The sequence below is a fragment of the Seriola dumerili genome, unplaced genomic scaffold, assembly GCF_002260705.1.
Source record: "Seriola dumerili isolate Sdu_G_001 unplaced genomic scaffold, Sdu_1.0 BDQW01000024.1, whole genome shotgun sequence".
In the NCBI taxonomy this organism is placed as follows: Eukaryota; Metazoa; Chordata; class Actinopteri; order Carangiformes; family Carangidae; genus Seriola; species Seriola dumerili.
Genome location: NW_019174279.1, coordinates 182,141 through 207,201, shown reverse-complemented (window position 1 = coordinate 207,201; position 25,061 = coordinate 182,141). Strand labels below are relative to the sequence as shown.

The window sequence follows — 25,061 nt, the reverse complement described above, 5'->3', positions numbered from 1 at the left end:
GAGGCAGCAGGAGAGCAACAGACTGTTCAAATTGTGCATGTAATTCACTGCATCATTCATCTTTGCAGCTATTTGTGAATGCTCGCCTCTGTTTTATTCTGCTCCTACTCTCAATTAGACACTCCTCTCTCTCTCTCTCTTGTCCTCTCTCTCTCTCTCTCTCTCTCTCTCTCTCTCTCTCTGTGCCTTTGCATTCTTTTCCCACCACTGCCTCTTCCCTTGCCCTTGTCCATCCTTCCAAACTGTGTGTCAAGACGTAAGAAGTAGAAAGAAAAAGGGATTGGAGAGAAAAGATTGAGTCAGAGATAGTGGGTGTAATAGACAAAATTGGTTGGCAGAGATGGGTCGATAAGAGCGGGATGGATAAATGAACATAAGGGGGGGGGAGGGGGGCTGCCTTTTCACAGGGAAAAGTACTTTTGGAGAGTTTTGGAATGAAAATGGTTCTGCAGAAGAGATCCAAGAGACTTAGTGAATTGTGAACGAGGGGTAGCACTTCTGCATTTAATATCAACCACACCATATTCTAGATAAAGGAACGTTTCTTTTCCTCCATCGCTGGGCTGCCTGCTTCACCTCGGGCCGCTTCCTCTCCGCTGTCACTTGCGCAACATAAAAGAGGAGGGTAAGCAGCAGGAGAGAGTAACACAGGGATCACATCTCAGAAGGAAACACTGGAGGAGTAAAGCAGAAAGGAGGTATAAGGCAGACACATTGCAACGCATAACTCATCATAGCCCGAGCAGTAGTATATTGTTTTGCATTGACTGAGACCATAAATCATAGTTAGCCACACGTGTTGAATTGAAAACCAATTAGCAAAATATGTTGATTTCAACAGAGGTCTGACAATCACCAACTTTTTAAAGTAAAATAAGACGATATAAAATAATATAATCCTCACTGAACAGTGGTCACAAGACACAAGAAGACACAGGGGTCGTATTGGAAGGTGTTTCTGTCATTTTGTCTGTACAGCAGAGGAAGACATAAGAAAAGAAGAGATGAAAACAATAGTGGGAGTCATTGTGGGGTTTAAATAAAACATATAAACAGACTCTCTCTCACAGACACACACACACACACACACATACACACACACACACACACACACACACACGTATGCACATAAAATTACCTCCTGCACGGTTTGACGAGACCTTTATAGAGTTGTTTTGTTTGTTTCTTCTTCCCTGTGAGGCATCAGATACACAGGCCTGTCAGAGACACTGATGAAAGAAGAAAGAGCTGTGCTTCTTTTCTTTGTATTTTTGGAATTGGGCTGTTCTTTTCATGTCTCCTTACTGCTCAGGGTTTCACCAGTGAAATAATGCTTTCAAAAAATGGCTGCTTATGTGTTGAAGTGTCGCTTGGCAGGTATCCTGTCTGATGATTTGGTCTGTGCCCCCTGATATTAGTCAGGAAATAAACTCTGGTTACATTTATTGTTAGAGTTGGAGTAATGAGGTGCAGCTAACACACTGAATTTATCTTTATTTCTGTCTTATATTTTGGTCTAACGTATAAACACCAAGAGAGCTGAAATAAATTCGATATGGCTCCTCTGTTTGTGAGCAGACCAGAGTGCATTGATAAAATTCATGTTTTTCTATGTTACAGCAAATACTCATTTACACTGCACCGGTGCCTTCTACTCTTAAAGTGGCCAGGGGCATCCTCATAAACAGCCCCACTGTGGTTTTAAAATCTGCTCCAGACATTTAATACAGTAATTTAACACAGAAAAAAAAATGTGTTAGAAGTCATTGTGTGAAAAACTGTGTGAAAACTGCAGTCCCGATTTTCATACACAGTATGTACAGACAGTGATCAGGTTAGGTGTTTAGAGAGACATGTAACTGCTGAACGTGCACCTCCTCAAAAGATGTGAATCACTGAACAGGTCCAGGTTTTTTTTTTTTTTTGAAGGAAAGAAGAGAAAGAATTTCAAAGAGAGCAAGAGACACTGAGAATGACAGTGAAAGTGTTAGTGAGTGAACCCGATCCAAACCTACCCATCCTCCTCCTCCTGTCACTGATCCATACCTGTCCGCCCACTGATTTCCCATGAGCCTTCGGGTGATTGTGTGAATTCAGCCAAATCGGGCTCCTTTCTACGGAGTTGCCGTTCATTCACACAAATGCACAAGCAAGTACACACTTGTGCACACATACTGAACCCAAATGCTCGCATTAGCATTCACTCCCACACGCACGCACGTACTCACTGTCCTCTGTGTCTTACATAACAGTTGTGTTTACAATGACGGAGGATAGATGAGCTGCTTGTTGGGAGAAAACTTGCAGGCAACAAGTTTAGTGTCCTCTAGGAATCAACATCCCCTCTGAAAGACGTTTATCTGTATAGTGTGCATTTTGTGTTTACATTGTCAAGTCTTTCTAAATGCTAGAGAGTCTGCTGAGTGTCTATTCTTTCATCATCGTGTTGTTATAGTGGGATGTAGTTCACCCTGGTTCACCTCTGGCTCCCCGCCCACATGGAGAGAGAAACACAAGCACAGAAAGAGAAACGGAGAAAAACTATTTTCCATTGCTTCAGTCCGCAGGATCTCTGTTTTCCGAAGCTGTGACCCCCCCCCACGCCATGATACCAGTGCCATTAGATGGCGGTGTCTCCTGTGCACACGTACACACCTGCTCAGCAGATATAGTCAAGAGGTGGAAGCACTTAAGAATCTCAGCAAGAGCAGGAGAATGAGCTCTGAAAATTGAGTTGAGAGCGAGGTGGAAAGTTCAGCGGCAGTCCTGCTGGATAGACAGGCGCAGAGAGCTCCTTGAGAAAGCTGCAGATGATGTCAAGAGAAGTGAGGGATTACATTAGGAGAGTTAGTGATTGTAGTAGTGTAGTGTAAGTGCTGCACTTGTCACGATCAAAGCTGCTATTAGTGCTCTTAGTGAGGATCAAATCAGGCTCATGAAACATGTAACATGAGCACAAACGGAGGAGCTGTCAAATCGAAGAGAAAAAGAAGGGTAAGAAGTTAGAGAGGAATTGGAGATATTTGACATGTTTTGTTCATTTTTCTTTTTTAGGTGTGTGGTTGTTTTTTGTCAGTGAGTGTGGGTGGTGGGGTGCAGGTTTAGGTCTTGCTCTAGGAGACACTGGTAGGACAAATGTCTCATTTGGGATTAATGTTCGCTCTGTCTGTCTTGGGGCAGTCACTCTAACCACCCTGCTTAGACGCAGGTTCAGCTCGCTCTTATGTCTGTATAACCTTTGCGCTGACACTTTTTTGATGAATTATCCCCTCGGGGTGCACGGTGCAAATACTTTCCCATCAATAAATCCCATCCACTGTTTCATTTTCTGAGCAGAGTCTGTGACAGCCTCCAAATATCTGCACTGTGGCGCAGAGCGTGAGCAGAAAGTTGCTGTGAGCCTGTTGAAAGACGAACGACACTCTTGACATCTCTCTCTCAAATTAAATCGAAGGCAACTGGACTTGTATTTGTCTGTGGAAGACGTTTCGCCTCTTATCCAAGCGGCTTCATCAGTTCTTATGTATTTGGTCTCTCTAGTCCGCACTAGTCTGACTAGTCTGTGGTCAGACTAGTGCGGACTAGAGAGACCAAATACATTAGAACTGATGAAGCCGCTTGGATAAGAGGCGAAACGTCTTCCACAGACAAATACAAGTCCAGTTGCCTTCGATTTAATTTGAGAGAGAGATAACAATGACCTGGACGAATGAGAACATTCACAGACCGACACTCTTGACACTTTGTACATAGCTGATAGAACCACACATACGCGCCCTCCATGCACATATAGACAGCTGCAACGCTTCAGTTGAGCCTCTCTGTGGATTCCCAATCAAGTGGACTGTGCCTAAATCACGGCGAAGGTGACCTCTTGTCCTCTGATGGTTGACAGCTACGGGACTGATCTGTCCCTGTTCTATTAGGACTGATTGTATCATTTGGATACAGATGGGTCGTTTAACCCAGCAGCTGTCCTCATCAGACACACCAGACTGAGCCCCCTGGTTAATGGCTCACATGAAGTCATAAGGGGAACAGAGGCTGGCAATGAAGAGGAAACACACAAATTAAATACATGGGCACCAGGGTGGCGGAGTGGATGGAGTAGCCAACCTGTTACCAAATGTGCTCGAGCTGCCAAAACCACAGATGTGTGGTCCATGTTAACTGAAGCAGCATCCTGAGTCCCACTCACTCCAACAGTCAATAACTCAAAAGTTATTACAATAAAGTTACACTTGTCCCCAGTATGAGACCAACCTGAATTGGTCCAAGTAATTTTAGAAAAGAAGCCAGATGTCCAGCAGATTTATATTTGATGTTAGGTTTTCAAGCGAGGGTCACACCGCCTGATTAATTGCCCAAGTGATCTTAAATCTGACAGTTGGATGACGAGTCAGAGTGAAAAATTTTCTTTCAGTTTGAGCAGTTCTGCTATTCGATGTATCACATGGTTGTTGTCAAAAGATCATCCATAAAACCACAGTGAGTTTATTTTAATAGTCTTTGGGAAGTATTTAACGTGTTTTGGCGGCTGCAGACTGTGCTGTGATAGAACCAAACTTTGTCGCAGATGAAACGGGCCATATTGTCTGCATCTCCCAGCCATCTGCAGCTCCATATTTTTCCTTGTTTTCTCCTCATAGTTGGATTGCACGAAGTAACACTTCTCTTCTGAGGAGGCTGTCAAAGGAGAAAAAACGATCAGGAGTTTTTGTGTTTTACATTCAGTGAGAGCGCCCAGGTTGTTACCAGGTCGACTGATCTGTATGGCATGAGTATAGAAGTTTTGGATGTGCAGAGATTGCAGATAATTCATGAAGTGTGAGTTAACACACCAGCTTAATGCGGCTCGTGGTTTATGACTATTTGGTATCAAAATGTATTCATTTTGAATGAGCTGACAGCAAGATTTACACAAAGACGGTGAACTGATGCTACTTTAGACCAGTTGCTCACACAGTGGTGATTAGTGGGAAAAGAATTTCACTGCTGTGTGTCAACAGTGACTTATTGTGTCTTAAAAAAATTGTAAAAATGTAAAGGATATAAATGAAAGGTAACACAACACACAAACACAATAAAGCAAGCAGCTCCATGCATTTAAGAGGCAGAAACATTTTTTTATGATAGTATTTTATTACATGACAATGACTTTGAAATTGACATTCATAAAGTTTCTTTTTGTGAATTCCTTTTTGTTGATGCTTATGGTTTTTAACAACCACAAGCCTCTCATCAAATAAATTCCTAATACAACAAACAGCAAACATAGTAGCAAGTCAGAGGAGGACAGGCACGATGTATTTAGAGGGAGAATTTTGTCATACAGAAATAAATGTTCCACTCCACACAGTCATCCACCCACAAGTTGGAAGCTATGCTGTTTCCATGTCTGTTTTAAATTCAGACTACATAATCGAGGCAGGTAAGATGGAGGATGCTCTTTAAATCGGTCATTAACAGTGCTCTCGCAGGCCGGCCCTGGAGAAAAGGTCAACAGGTGAGAGATAAAAGAAGGACTGTGAATAAGAAGTGGTCTACACATGATGTGGTTCTAGCAGAAAGAATATTCATTAACACGGGAGTCATCACTGCAGCTACATGGAGTCTAATCAAATCCCGCTATAATTCACAAATCTACTCTCAGAATGAAAGAGGGGGGGCAGTAATGGAGTGTTTGAGTCAGCATCACTGAAACTAGTTTCAGGTCAGAGAGTGAGCTGCTGTGAAATCAGGTTACCTCAAAAAGGTTGGATTTAATCAGTGCAAAGTCCCGCTGCATTTTAGTGTTACATCTGCGTGTCTTTCGTGCACACCATGGACCCCATGGAAACAATTTCTATTTCTCTCACCTAATCACACCCTCCCTCTCTCCTCTCCTCCTCATTTGCCATATTAGTCCATGCATGTGTGCACCCACACTGCCTTGCTCCCTAGTGACACCTCAACTCAGCAACAAGTAGCTCACATGCATGCGCCTCAATAAAAAAAAAAGGCTCCTCGCTCAGCCTGTAGGAGACATAACTATACGTGAGCATGTAACGCGGATAAGACACGCGCTGGTATTGAACTGGTGCGACCGTGGTCCGGGGGTGGGATAAGAGCTCTCTCCTGTTGCAAGAGAGAAGGCAGACTCTGAAAATGGAAGCGTAGATTTTCTGTCCTCCTCCTCCTCCTACACAGGCAGCCGAGCTCAGAGGGGCTCCGTCTCCGCGCGGCTCTCTGATCTTCAAGTCACAAAACACCTGCTGCCTGCCTTCAGACAGGCATGGAGAGCGAGGGGGGGGTGAGGGGGTGAGGGGGTCGGGGTGGAGGGAACAGCAGTCAAGCAGCCAAGAAGTTGGGTGTGACAGCGAGAGGGAGAGACTTCAGAGGCAATACAGAGTGCCTGCGTTAGATGATAACATGTAAAACAGCAGTGGAGCGAGGTGTAGCGAAGGCAAGGCAATAGCGAGGGTTCACGTCAACACCGGCGCTTACGGAATATCAGAGACCTATCGTCACTCGCAGGATGTTTGATGCCTTCCAGGAGGTGCAGGTAGCAGCGTGCGATTTGGTGCTCCTCTTTTCAAGCGTTCGGCTTGGCTGACTTTGCTGCTAGTCGGCGCCTGGCAATAAAAACAACGTGAAAGCCACAGTTTCTCCCCGGTGGGTTACTTGTAGACCTCATGGCCCAGTGATCCACTCCTCTCCTCGTCTCTCCCTGTTTGTTGTCATTTTTGTCTCCCTTGGGTCTGTCCCCTTTCCATCTCCATCTATCCACACAGCAGCAGCTTCATCCCTCGCTTTATCCAAAGGAATATGTAGGGAGCTCCCCCAGGGTTTAAAGGCTGACAACACCAGAAGAGAGCGGGTGTTTGTGTAGCTTTAATGTAGAGTGGAAAAGAGTCATGACCTGAATCTAATATTTATTGTTTTGTTTCAAATTGTACCACAGTGACGCCCAAGATGAAGTTTTTATTCTCATTAATTCATTTTCCTGTATCTTCTTATTCCTCTATGCTATGAACAAATCCCTGACCACGCCATGATCTCTCATGACCTTTCAGCTTTTTCTCACCATCATCACTCTGATGCAGAGCAAGGAGCAAAGCAGTAGTCTGATCCTTAAATCTGAAGTAACTCGGCTGTGGGCCGATAAAGTCCAGTGAATATCTCGGCTGCATTCATCCTCCAACTCTGTCTCCTGGTGGTTCAATTACACTTTTGCTCTATTTTCTGCAGGAAAGATAATTAACTATATAAAATCAGACAGCAGTAAACTGGTGCTAGACATTAATCTAAAAGAAGTCGGCATAAATAAATGCTTAGCCAAGATTTGTCTGAAGTTATTACCAAGATTTAAAATGGCTTTCCCATACACTTCAAAATTCATTTCGAGGGGCTGCCAACCTATTCACAATCTAACCTATTCAGAGTTGAGGTAATGCATAGGTAATGTATAATATTGTAATGTATAATTTCATGTGCATTTTGCTGCTTTTCTGGAGTTGAATTTGCCTGCAGGGCATTTCAAGTCCCAAAAAAATGAAAAGTAGAATGAAAATAATTATGATTATTTCTTTCTTTGAGGGACAATTATGAGTTTCTTTGTAAATTCTTTTATTCCTGCAGTAGCTGTGGTTTTACTGGTCTGTATCTGCCCTCTACTGGTATAAACTGTTTAGTACAGCCAGCTATTTTAAAGTCATTGGACGCTGCGGTGAATGGCACACACTGCTTTTTGATGTGGAGTGCCAGATGCCATTGCTGTAGTTTTTTTTCCTCCTGTCAGTCATCCAGAGTGTCTGTATAAATATTCTAGATGAAAAAGTTCTATTTCTAAGGTCTGTGCAGTGGTACTCAACTCAGAGGAAAGCTGTTCTGGATAAAGCAAATCAGCAGATATCAGCGCTGTTTCTGATTAGTCTGAGTTAAATGCATAACATTTATGTATGAAAATGACGCAGTGTCTCTCCTTAAGTCACCATAGTCTTTATTCTAACTCTGCAGGTCGCTCTCATGTGCCTGAAAGGTTGTCCATTAGTGGTCAGAGCAGTGATCAGACAGTCAGAGCCTGTACCTGGAGGCAGGACGACTCTTGGATGCTTACAAACACACATGCATATCTTTGGTCACACACACAGACCCAAATAATTACTTTGGCAATCCATATTTTCTTATCTTTAGAGCAGCTTTTAATGAATATTCATTAGCATTCAAATTGAAGTGCACTATAGTCTTATTTCACTCCAAGCTGGAAAAGGCATGCATCATTAGTTACATATCGTGTTTAGACTTCATTAATATCCCCTCTTCCTCTCTGGTCTTCATTAAAGTCAGAAAGTGATGTGTGTGTGTGTGTGTGTGTGTGTGTGTGTGTGTGTGTGTGTGTGTGTGTGTGTGTGCGCGTGCGTGCGTGCATGTTCGTGCGTGTGCGTGCGTGGCGTGCATGCTTGTGAAGTTTATGAGTCTCTTTTCCCCTGTGTCTCCTCTCAGTCCATCTGTTTGCCCTCAGGGCAGGCGACTTGCTTCTGGATTTGTGGCTGTGCAGGTTTTTGCCTGCAGATGGCGGCAGCATCACAGAGCTTATTTTATGGTTGCTTGGTGTCTGCACTCTACGCAGCCAACGGCTACAGTGCATAGGTTTGATAAAGAATATTCAACATTTCATTTGAAATCTATCAGTGTCCACAGCATTGCTTCTAAATATCAACTAGGCACAGTCATGGACAGGTGCGCTCATGTTCTCTCCTTGAATTTGCTGAAGTTGCTTTTTCTAATCACAGAGCAGAGGGTTTTGTTTAAAGGAACTGTCCTTTAATACTGGCAACTATTCGAAATATAATCCTGAAATGAAATTGTTGCTCAATTGTAAGTTTCCAGTGTTTTATCGTCAAATGTATTTAATAGATATCACTCAGTTAAAGTGTGGAATGCTAGAGAGGCTGTTATGTGCAGTGAGAAAGTTTGTGAGTTGGGTTTCAACTTGTGACATTAAATAAATCAAATAAATACATGACACATGTTATACCTGCTGAACCACAGCAATGTACTTATTGCTGTCAGATTAGCTTTGACTGACAAACAATCAGCCAGCATGTCCTATTCATTTTAGTTGAATGATGTGTACATATGGGTATAAGAAAAAAGAAATACAATTGGAACTAATTGACACTCTGTGACTTATGTCTGAGGCCATCATAAAAAAGGTAGTTAGGAAAGTATAGCAAAGGTTTATGACCTAAATACTGTAAGATGGAACTTTATATTTTAAAAAAATATTTTTATTTAGTATCTGTCATCCATGCCCATGGTGATGGAAAAAGAAAAGAATGATTAATTTGCATCCATATATTAAAGTTTAAATAATAAGGTTCTTGTGCTGCTCATGCCACTTTGACCTGTCAAGTCAAAAAACAACAGGCACATTAAATGAAATAATAAAATACTTCAATTTGATGAAATTAGAAATTAATTAGATAAACAAAAGCCAAAGGGTGCTAACCATGACAGACAATGTAGAACAATTATATAATTAAATTCATAATTACTGGGTCTTAAGCTGTGATTTAAAAGTGGCAACAGATGGGGGGGATCTGACACAGAAAGTTTCTGGTCAACCAGCATTGTAGATTATGCGTTTCATTTGGTTTCAAAGGGAAATATAGCTGCGTATCATCAATGTAGCATTGGTAAGGAATGTTGTGGGATCATACACAATGAAAATGGTATCAGGCCTCAAGTAGAGCCTTGTGGTGCATCACAGAAGACAAAGTAGCAGAGGGATGAGAATTTTTTAATTTTAGTTTATACTGATCTATGTTGCAAATACAATGTTTGTGATGCTCCAAGATTATGGGATGGTCGGCTGTATCAAAGGCAGAGAGGTCCAACAAAATCAATTAATGGCATGGTTTCCAGAGTGTAGTGACAGTGGTAAATCATTTGTTACCATGTTACCATTAGCAGAGCTGATTGGTATTTGTTCAAAATGTTGTGTTTTTCTAAGAAAAGGAAAACATGTGAGAGGACAACTTGGGGGACTCTGGCCAGCTAGCATCTTGGCAAATAGCAATTTGAAAATACTGAGCATTCGTTTTCTGGCTATTTTCATAGGAAGTTTTATGATGTATCATGATCTCTTCTGATTACCAGGCTGAGCGAGTTAAGCATCTGTGCAGGACCTTGGCAATACACCATTTACATAATATTGGAGAGGGCATTTTTAAAATGGTGTGAATAAGGCTTAAGTCAGCACCAGTGCAGACTGGCTGTGCAGATGCTTTATACTCCATTCCCAGCCCACACTAGCTGGTTTGTTAAAGCATCTAACACAAATGTGCAAACAGAGCAGCAGTGGACAGGGAAACGTATGATAGGGGGCGAGAATTCCTCAGCTCTGAAAACTGCTCTTCATTACTTCTGCCATGGAGGTTATGTTTTTCACCCACATCTGTTTGTTGGTTTGTTTGTTTGTTTGTTTGTCAGCAGGGTTACACAAAGAGTACTGAAATGATTTGAACCATACTTGGTGGAGGGATGGGGCGTTGGCTAAGAGAGAACCTATTCAATTTTGGTGCGGATCTGGTCGAAGGGGCAGATCCAGGAATGTTTATGATCACTTTCCTTAACATTGTGAGACGGGGCATTTTTTCGACATTTCTCACGAGATAATGTATGGCTCTTATGACTTACTATGGTTTATTTTAAATAAATCATTTATGTTATAATAACACTTCCTATTTCATTTTATATTTCTATTATAAGAACCAGACAGACACTTTTGTTTGTATTTAAGGCTTAACCCATCATCCCTGGAGACGAGTGCTTCCACCTGTGCTTCTTTCTCGTTCCTCCCTCTCTCTCTTCACTCTCTCCTCTTTCTCCTCTCTCCTCCCTTCTCCTCTCCTCTTTCTTCCCTCCACAGTCACATGTTCTCGGTGAATAGAGTGTTGAGTGGGTTTCACCAGCTGGTGCCTTTGCCCGTCACATAAATAGTGTTAAAAACAAATGTGTGAAAGTGTGTGTGTATGTGTGCCTGTCTTTGCCAGATACTTGAGTGGAGTGTCAGTGTCACATCTGCCCTCCAACATTCCTGTGTGTCTTTGTGCTCATATGGCAGCCTACACAGACTGCTGCACCCTTTCCAAATCTGTGCAAAAATCATTATGTTGTCCCTCATAACACAGAGACACACACTTTCACACACACTGACTCTGTCTTTCATAACATTTTTTTCTTATTCAGAACAAACCTTAATATGCTTATCAATGTTTGAACTGAGTTTAGAAACAGAAAAAAAAAACAGGCAAAGAAAAGAGGAAGGCAGGATGAGGTCTATCAGATAGTTGGTTAGATTTATAGATTTATCCTCCTGTTGACCTGCCAAAAAGCCAAAGATTTCCAGGCTGCTTGACGATGTTTCCGACAGTGTTTTGATGGTCAGGGCAGTTCTTAGGCCTCCAGGGTCTCCATCCTAATGATGGATCCAATCACTCAGACAGCTTGCAGATCTGGAGCTTCTCTGACGTGTCAGTGGTGCAGCAAGTCTGTCTGCTCCTTAACTCATCTTTCTTCTTGTCAGGTTGACCTCTCTCTCTCTCTGGCAGCTCCTCTTTCATGTCTGCCGCCCTGTCTGTCCATTTTATTATTTTTATATATATATATCACTTCTCTGACATTTTAAGACTGACACTATTTTCTTCCTTGCATGAAAACACAATTAAGAGCTACTGCCATTTTCTTGAAGTCTCAATTAACATGTCAGTACTAAATCCTAAAGGTTTTTATCAGTTGATAATTGCTGCCAAAAGGGGGCTGCCGTGTGAGTTGTTGTGTTATTTGTTTGTGTTGTGTTTCTTGGTAATAATCGCTAATGGACTGCAGCCTGGATTTGGCCCTGCTCGGTTCACACCCTGGACATCTTGGTAGTGGTGACTCAGACCCCTGGATGGAAACATTTGGGGGAAAAACATGCACAAACACAGACACGCATACCCTTGAGAACAGGCAGCTGAGTCGAGGCACAAATCCTGGATGTGTTTAAAGCAAAAATAACATGCAGATCTCTTGTTCTGGAGCAGCCACACCCTTTCTTCTAATCACCTCTTCTGTACCCTCTGTAGAAAGACATTTCCCTGCTGGACAGTCAGCTAATCCTGACAATGTGTGTTTTTTACCACTGCCTCTTACTATTTCCCTTTTGTCCCGTCTGGTTGGTTCAACTGACAGTGCCTCAATGTTGCAAGCTACTCTACATCCTCCGCAAACCTGTCATATATCTGCCCAGGGTCTGACATGCTCTGCCTCTCCCACAGTGTCAGAGCTGGAGGTAAAGGAGTTTGGACAAATGTAAAGCTCTTCTGAGGAAAGACAGATCCCTGAATGACGGCTAACAGTCAGACGCATGATCCAAAACCTGAAATTACATGTGGACCTTTCACACCAAGTTTATTTTTCAGAAATTAAGAAATATTTGCTGCTGAGTGCATTCACACTCAAAAATATTATATATATATTCAAAGGCAGGAGTCAAAGTTATTAATTAGTAAGTCTTATATGAACTTTCAAAAGCTGTTCAAAATCTTTCTCTCCTTCTTCCACGTGTTCTTAGCGCCTTTTCTCAGAATCGAAGGATTCAGACGTCATTATGTGTTTCACGGTTACATCAGGGCTCTTTACTCCGTCTGGCCATGTTGCATCGGCTCTTAATAGTCCGGAGCAGCTCGCTGTCAAACACTCACCCGTACTCTGACCCCTCCATGTGACTTCTAAATGAGAAAGAGAGCACAGAGACACACACAGACGAGAGCGAGAGTGTTGAGAGGAGGCATCTGCCTGATGTTTGATTGATTTCCTCCCTGACCTGACAAACAGACAGGTGTGTACGTCAATGTAAGTGGTGTATGTAAGCGCATGTGTGTGTGTCTGTGTGTCTGTGTGCCTGTGTGTGTGTGTGTGCGTCTGCCACTTAGACCACCAGAAAAATCCATGGAGTCTGGGGGTTGCTGTGGTAACGGTAATCACTTTTAATTCAGCGTCGGGGAGAAAGAGAGAGGATAAGGGTGGAGTGGCAGCAGTTTAGTCAGGTAATGTGGGAGTTGTAGAGGGTAAAACAATAAAATATGTCTAGAGGGAAAACTAGGTGTGTGTGTTTCCATGCTTGGTGACTCTGCAAGTGTTGACACTGAGTGAGACAGAGATTAGAGGCAGAATGATAAGGATGAAGGCAGAAAAGGCTTTACATAAATACCTATTTCTCAATCCCACAGGATTTAAAAGCTCCTCCTCTCTTACCCTCCTCTCTCTTCTCCTCCTCCTCTGCTGGCAGATAATAATCCGTCCATCAACTTCTGGTGAGGGCTGGTATTTGCCCAACACCCTCTCTCTCCTGTCAAGCCTTTTCTCTTTAAATTTCACCACACTGGAGAAAGGAGGGAAACATATTAATTATGCATTCCCCTTTTTGCCCCGTCTCCACCTCCCTATCCGTCTCTTCGTGTACCTTCACTTTTCCTTTTTGCTCCTCCTCTCCATCCTCTGTATTATGAATACCATTAATGAGCAAGCAAGAGACAGACACGCAAAGGGACGGTGTGTGATGCTAATTAATGGGTTTGCTTTGTTTCCTCTGTCACTTTACTCAACCTCCTGCTGGCTCAAACACACACACACATACACACACACACTCTGAGAGGCTGTCTTCTTTTTGAGCGGTGAGTGGAGGAAAAATAGAAGAAAAAAAAAAACATCAACAAGATGTGTGGAATGCGCAGCTAGAGAAAAACCACCACCTGCCACTCAAGCCAGCCTCCTCGTAGTATACTGCTCTCTCTCTCTCTCACACACACATATGCACACACACACACACACGCACTCTCACATGAGCGCCAGTCCGTAATTTTCCGCCACACTCTGCTCCCAGCCAATGAGAGGCCAGAACAGGGCTTCCCAGAACGTGAGGGGGAGGAGACAAAGCGAGCCTGGCTGATTGACAGCCAGCGCCCTACAGGTGGAGAGTAGAACAGAGAGAAAGAGAGGGGGGGGGGAGGACGACAGAGAGAGGAAAGAGAAGGGGTGAGTGAGGAGGAGAAGAGAGGCAGCGGCAATCAGACTATCCATATACATATACACACACACACACACACACACACACACACATATACACAATAACATACCTACTCACACACACACTCACAGTGCTCTGTTCCTCCCCTCCTACCTTGAAAGCTTGCTTCCGCCGGCAGACTAGCTGACTAACACCATCACCACTGCCATCATCTCCACCTCCACCACAGCTGCACCAAGATGAGCCAGTGCAGGAAAAGGTGCAAGAGGCAGCTCACCAAGGTGGCTCGCTATTTCTACCGCTTCCTCATGGGAACGCTCACCCAAGGTAGGCACCCAAAACTTCCACTTCCCCACCCAGAGGTTTCCCGGTGGCTCCACGTCTTTCGTGAGTACAGAAGCCAAGTGGAAATGGTCTTAACTGGAGTTTGCTGTGTATTCATGCTCCTGGCGTGGTTTCTGATCTTTGCTGAGGGTTCTGTTGTTGGTCCATCAATTCAGTTTCCTCCTGTGTCTCTGGCTCAGTTTGTTTTCTACCTCGATGATGACGGAGTAGATGCACTCCTCATCTGCACAGATCCAAAACATGCATATCCTTTCAAAGAGTGTGAGTGGACTTGTAGGGGTTTGTGGCTCCTTCTGTGTGTGTGTGTGTGTGTGTGTGTGTGTATATATACAGTATGTCTGAGTGCTTCGTTTAAACTCCAGACAGAGACAACAAAGCTCACACATCAAACAGGCTAAAGATTGCAGTCATTATTTTCTGCATAATATATGTTGATATGTACTGCATATACATTTATATAAGTATGTACGTATGTATGCCTGTGGGCACATGTTTTTTCCCACTTTGCTCAATGCTTATACATAATAATAGAATCAATGATCTGTATGCACAATAAGAATCAGAAAGCTGTTGGGGTTGAACTCACTCTTCCCCTCTTTCTATCTGCCTTTTGACTCCCTCCTCCTCCCTCTGCAGCTCTGTCCTTCTCCCCCCTCCTCCTCCCTTTCCACCAGTCAAACAGATTGCCCTCTGGAAGCCTGTGGCATTCCACCTCCATTGAGAAACTCTCAGTGGGAGAAAGACTCACACAGCCTTTTATCCAGCCCTTCAGCCAGCTCTCAGTATGACATCCACTTACCCATCCCCGTTCTCCTCTCCTCTCCTCTCCTCTTCACTCCTCTTCTCTCCTCTCCTCTCCTCTCCTCTCCGTCTCTCTCTGTACAGATACACACAACTTTATAATGCTAATCTGCGCACTGAGTTTAGAATAAAGTTCTATAAACTTCAGCAAAATCTTTTCTTGATACTTAGAAGGTCTTATTTCTTTTATGTCCTTACACTCTTTGTCTTGCTGGGCTTAGTGTTGGCTGAATAAAATGTCCTTTGCCAGAAACACCCTCTGTAACATTGCCTATTGACAGCCTGCTTCTAAGCTTTACACCCATTTTCCTGCTTTTTTTTCTTGTGAGTGATATTGAGCAGCAGCTCACATTGCCTTGGGGAAGTCGCAACAAAGTACAGTGGTTCTATTGAATCCCAGCAGTTGATCCTAGAAGGTGGAGATAAAGCGGTGTTTAGATGACCTTGTCAATAGAGCAGTGTCTGAATGCTAATTTGACGTCCGTGCAGCTCATCTCCACCTCTTCTTTTCTCCTCGTTATCTCTTCAGACTTTGACATCTACAGAGATTCGTGTTCGTGCCCTGAAAGCGGGAATTGGATGTGGATACATGTGTGGAGAGGTGCACACACATACTAAGCCCAAAACAAAAACCCTGGGTGTGATACCCAATTCAGTCACTTGGAAAATAAACGATAACCAACGTTTATGTCCAGTTACCACATTGAGTATTAAAGCATTTAAAATAAAAGCTTTCAAACTTTGGATTCAATCGTGAAATGCTGATATTCATTTTTTCAAATCATACTCCAATATATCAGGCCTTACCTGAGTCAGTACACCACAGAGCTTTTGGTCCAGGCCATGGTTATCTCTTGCCTCGAATACTGCAGTGCCCTTCTGGCAGGCCTTCCTTCACGCACAGTGAAAGCCTTACAGATGGTCCAGAAAGCAACAGCCCGTTTGGTCTTTGATCAGCCTAAAAGGGCACATGTCACTCCACTGCTCATTCTCTGGCTACCCATGGTCACGCGAATCAAATTCAAGTCACTAATGCTTGCCTTCAGAGTGACTTCTGGGTCTGCACCCATCTACTTGAACTCAATCATACAGGCTTATGCTCCTTCTCGGCCACTGTGTTCCTCCAAGGAATGTCATTTGTCATTGCCATCCCTGCACACAAGGCAGTCACAGTCCAGACTGTTCTCGCCTGTGGTTCCCCCGATGGTGGAACAAGCTACCAAATGCAATCAGAGCAAGGGCGTCCCTCTCTAGCTTTAAGAATCTCTTGAAGTCTTATTTCTTCCGAGACCACCTCCCCTCCTAGCACCTCTGACACCCTAACATGCCTAACTAGAACTTATTATGCACTTTCGGTGCCCTTCTTTACCTGTTCTCCTTGTTCTTATTGAATAGATGTAGTTCTTAGCACTTACACCAAGGTCTCCTACTGCACTGAAGCTTTAGTGATGTCCAGAACTTGTAAGTTTCTGCCAAAGAGTAAAGCTGCTGATATTCTGGATTATTCTTAGTGTCAACAAATCCCAAAGGCTAAAACCAACAATGAATTGATGCTCGCTCATGTCTACCTATAGAGTGCAAACACACGCTCGGGTCCAGGCAACTGGATGCTGACTGCAAATCACTAAATGGCTACTGGTGTCATTAATAACTAGGGTACCAGGGGTTTCTGAATGTTTTTTTTAATGAGACTATATATTCCTGAGCCATTTGTTAAAGGTTTTTGAGAGGTCTTCAGGAACCAATGAACTGAGGCTGAGTTTTGGGAATTTGGAAAGCGTTGACAAACAGATGTTTTCATGGGATTTGTTAACAATATGACTAACGTTGGGAATCTGTTTCATTTGACAATGGAGCAAAGATATAGATTCTTAAACTCCATATGTAATTAATTAGTAAATTGACTTTGATTGTGCTAATTTGCTAATTTGTCCCCATTAAAATGTATGAAAGAATTGGACTAACTGTAATAATTGATGTTCCCAACATCCGTTTGCAAAACAGACTGCTCACTGTTCAGATAGCTAACTAGCTACCACTCTGTGTGTGTGTGTGTGTGTGTGTGTGTGTGTGTTTGTGTGTGCATGCACGTACGTACACATCCTTAAGTTTACCCAGAATGGAGTTACCATGACTACTGGCTCCTGCATGTCTGTTCCAATGGGAGAGCGAGAGAAAGAGAGCAATGTCTGCTTCGGTGCAATGGGAGCCAGCGAGGGCTGAACTGTATAATGGCTGTGCTACATAGGGATTTCATCAAGGCCATTCACAGTTTGGTATTTGAGTGTTGTGGCATTTTTGGCTGTGCCGAGGTGCTGAGGGATGAGCCATTTAAGTCGGGCATGGACAGACAGAATTTACTCTGATGTCAAACTGTGTATGAACAGTGATTTAACTTATGCAACAAAAAAAGAAAAAAAGAACACATTAGAAAAGCCCTAGGTTAGTCGGTGTTTTTAGTCTGTAGACCCTGTTTGAAAAAATTTCTACTAGTTCTTCTTGTTTTTATTCTCTTACCAAGCCTTGATAACACACAGTGTGTTTCTGAATAGGCTCTTGCGTCTATAATTAGTTCAGTCAATTACTACTACCCCACCATAGACCTACACAGTGGTTAGGAGCCTTATTGTGTCTGGTTATGGCTCGTTGGCGTTTGTGTGTGTGAGCATTACTGATGACAGTCATTTGTAGTCACCCTCCCTCTTGCCCCTACTTTGCCCACTAATTAGTTTGTTTCATGAGCCTCTGTAGGGAAAACAAGACCACGCTGCTGTGTTTGTGACTCCTCCTGTGTGTGTGTGTGTGTGTGTGTGTGTCCTCTGCGCCTCCCCTGCCCTAGAGCTTTGTTTGTGTCGATTTACTTAATAGTGGGACTAGCTCTGTTTAGTGCAATTAAGATCCATTAAATACTGTTTAACTTGTTTGCCCACCCACACACACATACACATGCATACATACATACAAGTATATCAGTTCACATACACATTCTGTACACACACACTCTTCCCTTTCCACTTCACCCTGTTGCATGACGTTATCTCGGTCTGTAGATGTTGTGGCTTCGGCTGTATAGAATCTCTTTGAGCCCCATTGATCTGTCCTTTAGCTGTGCTCTTATCTAACATGAAGCTGACAGCACAGGTCTCCTTCTTCTTTCTGTACCCGAGCCTCTCCTCCTGCGATGCCTCCTGTCCCCATCACTGTCACATACCTCTGCTGTGTGTCATTGTCATATCAGGAGACTGGAAAGCAGCAGTCATTGCATTGCTTTTTGTGAAATGAGCGTAAAAACATAATAACATGGTCTTTGCATAAAAAATGACACAAATGTGTTTCATTGAGTGAAGAAATGACTGGTAATAACAGCTGTAGTTTGACATGAAAATGAAAAGTATGGTGTTTAAATCCAACCTCTGCTCAGGTTGAGTTTTGGTGGAGCTATATTTGAAATTACATGATGTACTAATATATAATATGAAAAAAAAATAAGAATGATAAAGATGATGTAAGTAACAAGTTCAACAAAAGTAACATGAAAGTAAGGTGTGAATCAAAAAACAGCCTCAACATATCCATACGCTCTTGGGAGGGGGTTTAGTTCAGCTGTAATTGAATAACATAAATGGAAAGGGTTGTATAGGGACTTTAAATGTCTACTTTCATATTTAATCTTTGTCTAGTTTATGTGTTGTCACGTGTCCATGGTGTGCTCTTGTCCCACGATTTAATTTGTATTAATTCAACATAATCCCCCCATGGTGGAGAAACAGAATTTGTCTTCCAGCACATTGAACACGAACGAGTTTGTGCTCATTTCACAAAATCAGAAACTGCCAAAGCAAAATTTGCTGTTCAGTTGTCCACTGTGTTATCAGTGGATCACTAATCACAATGTCAAACATCCCGGTTTGTCCTCGTTGTCAGCGCATTTTCAGCATGTGTTCAGGTGTATGTGGCAATGAGCAGTGAACACATTCTGGTTCTATTTTTCCTACAAATGACTGTTTGACAGTAATTTCTCATGAGCAACACCTTGTGCCCTAACAACTTTTCTCTACAGTAACTGTGCACAGACATGTTGCTTTGCATTTTAATTACTTGTAGTAAATAGCCTTAAATCAATATTTCATGTCTGAAGATGAATGTGTAATGAGCAGCAGTGCATGCTGGTCCCTACTGCAAAATAATTCCCTTCAGGTGATAAAGATCATGTGTTAACTCTTGCAGAGACCAGCTTCCTGTGACTTAATTCATTTTGTATAACGCACTCTCCCCCACTGCACCTATTTTACCACAGGAAGCTTTCACCTGCACTTCACAGTATACATATGGGCACCAAGAAATAGTCACATTCATTTCCTTCTCCAGAGTAGGAGTCATTTGTTAGGGCCTTTGACATTTTTCTAAATGAAAGTGGGTGTTAATCTTCCTCCAGAGGCCATTAGAACTTTGTACTTTCTAATTAATAACCTCTGATTACCTCCCTCATGTGCTACTTCACCTTTGTGTTGGGGCATGTATACTTCCACACCGGTGAGGGTATACACACATCTGCTGAGATTGACAGGAACACACACGCACACACACGTTTCCACGGACGCAACTTGTTTCTCAGCTCTAATACCTCGAAGCCAATTCTCTCTGCAGCTCACCCATGGCTATGACCAAAGAGATTTTGTTATCAGCCCATCATCTATAAATAAAGAATGTTCTGTCCAAGCCTTGGCCCCGGCACAGAGATGCTGAGCTTTATATGTGCTTGTGTGTATGAGATGCTGCTGCTATTACATTTTGTATTTCATTGTCAAAACATTCTGATGCTGTTACTTTGTGTTTACAGTTGCGCTGACTGGCTCGAATGACTGATTGGGGTCACTGTAATCGATAGTGACCGTTAGTCCCCTCCTCATTTAACTTGGAGGAATGGTGCGTTGATTTACTGAGGTGAAAAATATGTATATGTATCTTTCTTTCGAACGTATCTTCTTCGAGCACCTGTAGAGTTTATGAAGTTTGACAGTGCTACCTCTGTGCCCTCCCTCTTGTCTCTGACAAATGCCATTACACACCCGTCCATCACTTTCCTCTCCTTTTGACAAAAAAATGACATTAAATGTCATTTGAAAGCTTAATGAATAAAACATGGGCTGCCTGTGATGTAAAATTCTGATGAGCGCTTGCAGGGGTTGGTGTGTGTGCATGTGTGTTGCTGTGGAGAGTACTAAGCCATATCACAGTGTGTGGTAATGGCAGTCGCAGTGGGAAGGGAATTGTTCATTACCATAAGGATAACTTACTCCAAGCTAAACTCCCCTGCTTGTGTGCTTTACCGTGGGGTGAAGACTGAGCTGGATGTTGTCTCATCAGTGCCTAATAGGCAATATGAAAACCCAGTGGGAAGCAGCTCTGAAGCCTCGGGTTTGGGTAGACATTGAAAGGGTAGATATATTTGGATTCATTTACAAGATTTTGTTCCACTTCATTTGAGGTTATTATTTTATTTGCTGCAGTGCCAAGTTGTGAGGACTGTTTTGTGACGTGATGAAAAATTATCTTAAAGTCAAGGAAAAGGAAGATCGAGAGTAACAAAGTGAAAAGACAGAGAGAGAGAGAGAAATGTCACATCCGTGTGCGCAAATCCATTTTAAGAACACACTCGTTTTGTCGCCAGATATGTGAAGATTCTCACTTAAGTTATCTGGCGTCTGCTGATTATTCACTTCTGTGTCTTTCTGTTTCTGTCTGTTGTTGACACCTCCTGACTTGCACGTTCACAATTAAGATAAAAAAGGTGGCCTAAAAATAAATTCCTCGTCGAAGTTCAAGGTCAAAGCCTGTTCAGAAAAAAATTCTCTTTGAGGATCTATATTTAAAAAAAAAAAAAATTACATTTCTGTTTTGTAGGTGCCACCATCTTTATACGCACGCAGTGGCATCCCAGATCAAGTTATTTAAAGAAAGAGCGACAGTTGGTTTGTAGTTATTTGTGCACTCCGTGTATGCTGATTAATCCGTCTGTGTATCTGTTGCTTGCTTTCTTATCCTTTGTTTTCTCTGGCATGTGTCCCACGGTTTTAGCCCTAATCTGCTCCATGCTGTTCACATTTCGCTCCGTCGCGAGCTGATTGAGTCAGGGCTCTAGCTTGCTCTGCCTGTCAGGTATTGTGTGGTCTATATCAGTTTCTGCTTCATATGTCCACGTCTGACATGATTTTAAGCAGGTTACACCTGTGTCACCACTGAACAACTCTCCGGCTACCTCCCGAGACATCCTGAGGGAAAGACAAGAACCTAGAAATGATATGTGATTACATTTCAGTTTTTGCCCAAAGCAAAGTCCTGTGTAAGCTGCATTTTAATTGGCTGGTACAGTACACCAGGCTGTTCCTGTCATCCCCCATCTCTCTGAAGAAGAGCACTATCATCTGGTGCAGAGTGGCCTGTTGATCTTCAGCCACTTGTGGGTCAGTTTGCTGTGCCAGCAGGGATTTCAAGGCGGAAGCCTCGTCCTGTTCCCTCCTTCGTTTCAGCCGTACTCCGTCCTGCTCGACACTTCCTGCGTTGTAACTGCTGCTCCCACCCGTGTGTCCGCGCTCACAAGCCTGCTTCTTGCCCCTACACCCACCCCCCACCCTCCCCCATAAAACTCTCCTCCCTACACCCCCCACCACCCCTACCACCCACCCCTTTACGAGAAAGGTGTGAAACATCACCTTCATCCATCATGTGTATACACACACACACACATCTCACATGTGCTAAAAATAAACTCCTATTAGTAGCAGTCTGAGCGTGGGGGATGGAGGGGGCAAAACTAGGTGTGACTGGTGGAGAGAGAAAGAGAGGGAGAAAAAAACTCAAAGGGTGAACGAGACCTTGGTGCTTTCTAATGTGTGAATGCATGCAGGGCATTGTCGGTTGGCATGGTCTGTTAGGTCCACAAAATACAGACGTGACCTCACTCAGGTTTCTGAAGGAGGATTTGATTGTGAGCAGAGATTAGGATTTGTATTAGCATCAGAAAACACCAATTTCACCAACCGGGGAGTATGAAGGGGTGAGCAATTCTGTCTTCCAAGCAAACACACAGAGATAACTATCTTAAAGCATTAATATATTTTCTGTATTTTACTTTACTGAATATGTTGGTAAAACACTGATCGGAAACCCAAACATTAGAAGATAGAGAGATACATTCGATACATTCGATACTGAATTTAGGTATTGAGGCAAAGCTACATTGACTTTGTAGTTCAAAAGAGAATGTGTCTGACTTCACAGATTTTTTTCTTATAGTCAGCCTCGAGTTGTGATTCTTAAAAACCTTTGGACTTGTTTAAGCGTTCACCTGTGGTAGTTTATACTTTGACTCAGCCAATGTTAAATTTGTAATATCATAATCCTCCTCTGCTTACCTTGAAAATTCAAAATGTGTTTTTGTAGCAGTTACTGTAGCAGTGAGGACACAGAGCAGCAATATTCAGCTTGGGATGTCATTGTAAATCCAGTGGCTGCAGGGCGGCAGTAGAATACTGTATCTCACATGGGAATGAAAGGCTGCGACAGCTTTCATCTCTGTCCTGAAAACCAGTTTTAAGTCAATATGCCCTCTGTTATAAAGTTGAGGCCCGTTTTGTTTGGAAGAGGCCAAAATGTCTCGTTTGATAAAATTTTAATAAGGTGTCGGAAAGTGGACAATATGTTCCAGCTGGAGACAAAAAGTTTGGTCACAGTGTTTTAAGTTTTGTGAGAACAAATTGTTCTTCTGCTTGTTACAAAGAAATGGAAAAAGTCCATCGGTGGACATAAAACATTTTTATGCTTTTTTTTTTTCCAAGGAGAGGTGTTGCATTTATTTATTTTTTCTTCTTCGGAGTGTTAAATCTTTCTCTGTGTGTCGCTGTCCATGGTGCTGAAATATAGTTTCATTCGCAAGTCTTTCATCTGTTCCTTTTAACCTCCAAATTCAAGTAGTTTCTGTCTGAATGGAAAGTTTCCATTTATTAAGCAGCCACATTGTGCTGCTGTGATTAGATTGTATTTTTTATCCATAATCAACACTTGCTGACTGTGCAGTTCCTGTCGCTAATAGGCTGAAACGTCCATTACTTTATCAAATTATCCATTATGATATATATCAAGCTCGCAGGGTGGCTACAGGAACAAGACTGCATAAACATATAGGGTGAGCTACGCATGCATAATAAAAGTAAAATATAAATATAAGCACACAACATGCTACTTGATGGCATATTTGTACACAGAGAGAAATACTTACGCTCACCTCCAGTGGCGGTGAGGTGATACTTCCTCCTGGACCTCTGACTGTTCAAGTGGAACACCCTAACCTTTTTCACTTCTCTCTGCACTCAGACAGTTGGAGTAACATTATCGCTTCCTAATCACACAGAGACCTACATCAGCAGATCTGTCCACTGTCCTCCCTGTTTCCCTCAACGTGCTGAATAAATCAGAGAGCCCTATGGTAATTTCCATGTCTGGGTCATATGTTAAAAGGGCCTCTTTGGTTTACAGCTGTTCTGTAATATTATGTTATCTCAGCACATGCCCCACATTTCTGTATATGCTCCCATCCTATCCATTTTTTTTTCCTTTTCTCTTAGTTGGGAAAAGCATTAATATATATTCATGTGTTACAGTTTATTGAATGAAAAGGATTTGATAATTTCTGCAAAAACAGTCCATGTCACCATGACCAGTTGTTATATAATGTTGACACTCATCTAAGGAGTCATGTTGCTGGATATCAAGAGGATCAACAGAGTTAATCTTGAGTTTCATGAGTATTTAAAGGAAAACTGGCTTATACATGACTAAGTGACAGTATGTACTTTAGATCGAGAGTGACAATAGAACCACAGGGATCTCTAAAGACACCTTTACTATACCTGAATGCCCAGCAACCACAATGTCCCATCTAAAAACATGATTAAAGCCTGCTTGAGGCTGATAGTCTAACCACTGAAGTGATCAGCTGTATTGAACGCAGAGCTGAGATTTAAAGGTCTAAAAGGTTAAATGTCAGCATGTCAGCAGAGCAGTTAATCATTTAGAGTTAAAAAAGAACCAGATTGAAATTTCTCAGAAGGTTTGTGTTCATAAAACTGATGACATGATCACCAGGTACGTTTTTTTCAAGAACCACTTTTGTCGAGGACAGAAGGCGGGTCAGTATTTGAGCACCTCAATACTCTTCAGTTCAGTTGGATCAAGGCGATGCAAAATGTGTAGTTCTGAACTTAGTGTGAACTGTACCATCAAATAGATAGTAAGTGTATGATTCAGAGTGGAGGGTAGAGAGAAGAATAAGTGACAGAGATAAGAGATAAAACAAGGATGAAGTGTGTGTTACATATAGCACGTGGATATTAACAGAGTGGCCACTCAACACACCCAGTCAGTCATTAAACACAGGCAAAGTGAAAACAGGTAAGTTATCGATCTTTCCATGAGATTAATGAAACTCACATGCACCCCCCCCCCCCCCCACACACACACACACACACACACACACACATATTTACTCATTCGAACTCACACAAACATACATAGAAGCAGTGACAAGCCTCTACTCCACACACACACACACACACACACACACACACACACACACACACACACACACACACACACACACATGCATAAAGACTTACAGCCCTGATTTGAAATTCAGAACATTCAATTTACACCTTAATGACTTGTTCTCAATTTTTCAGTTTTCAGGGGAAATTTTTAGTAGTATTTTGATAAATAATTAATTTTCTAATCATCTCTTTCCAGCCAGCCCCTCCGTCATTAAAGGCTGACTAACTCAATGGAAGTGTATTTTCCATCCTTG

The 25,061-nt window shown here is 42.5% G+C and overlaps 1 protein-coding gene across 1 annotated transcript in view; it reads left to right on the top strand.

Annotated features, from left to right (window-relative positions):
- kcnip2 (potassium voltage-gated channel interacting protein 2) overlaps positions 1–25,061 on the top strand; it is an 86,379-nt gene that overhangs the window by 26,107 nt on the left and 35,211 nt on the right. The window contains exon 2 of the mRNA XM_022762478.1: positions 11,447–11,455. Coding sequence (XP_022618199.1) covers positions 11,447–11,455 — 9 coding nt within the window. The remainder of the gene's footprint in view (positions 1–11,446; positions 11,456–25,061) is intronic.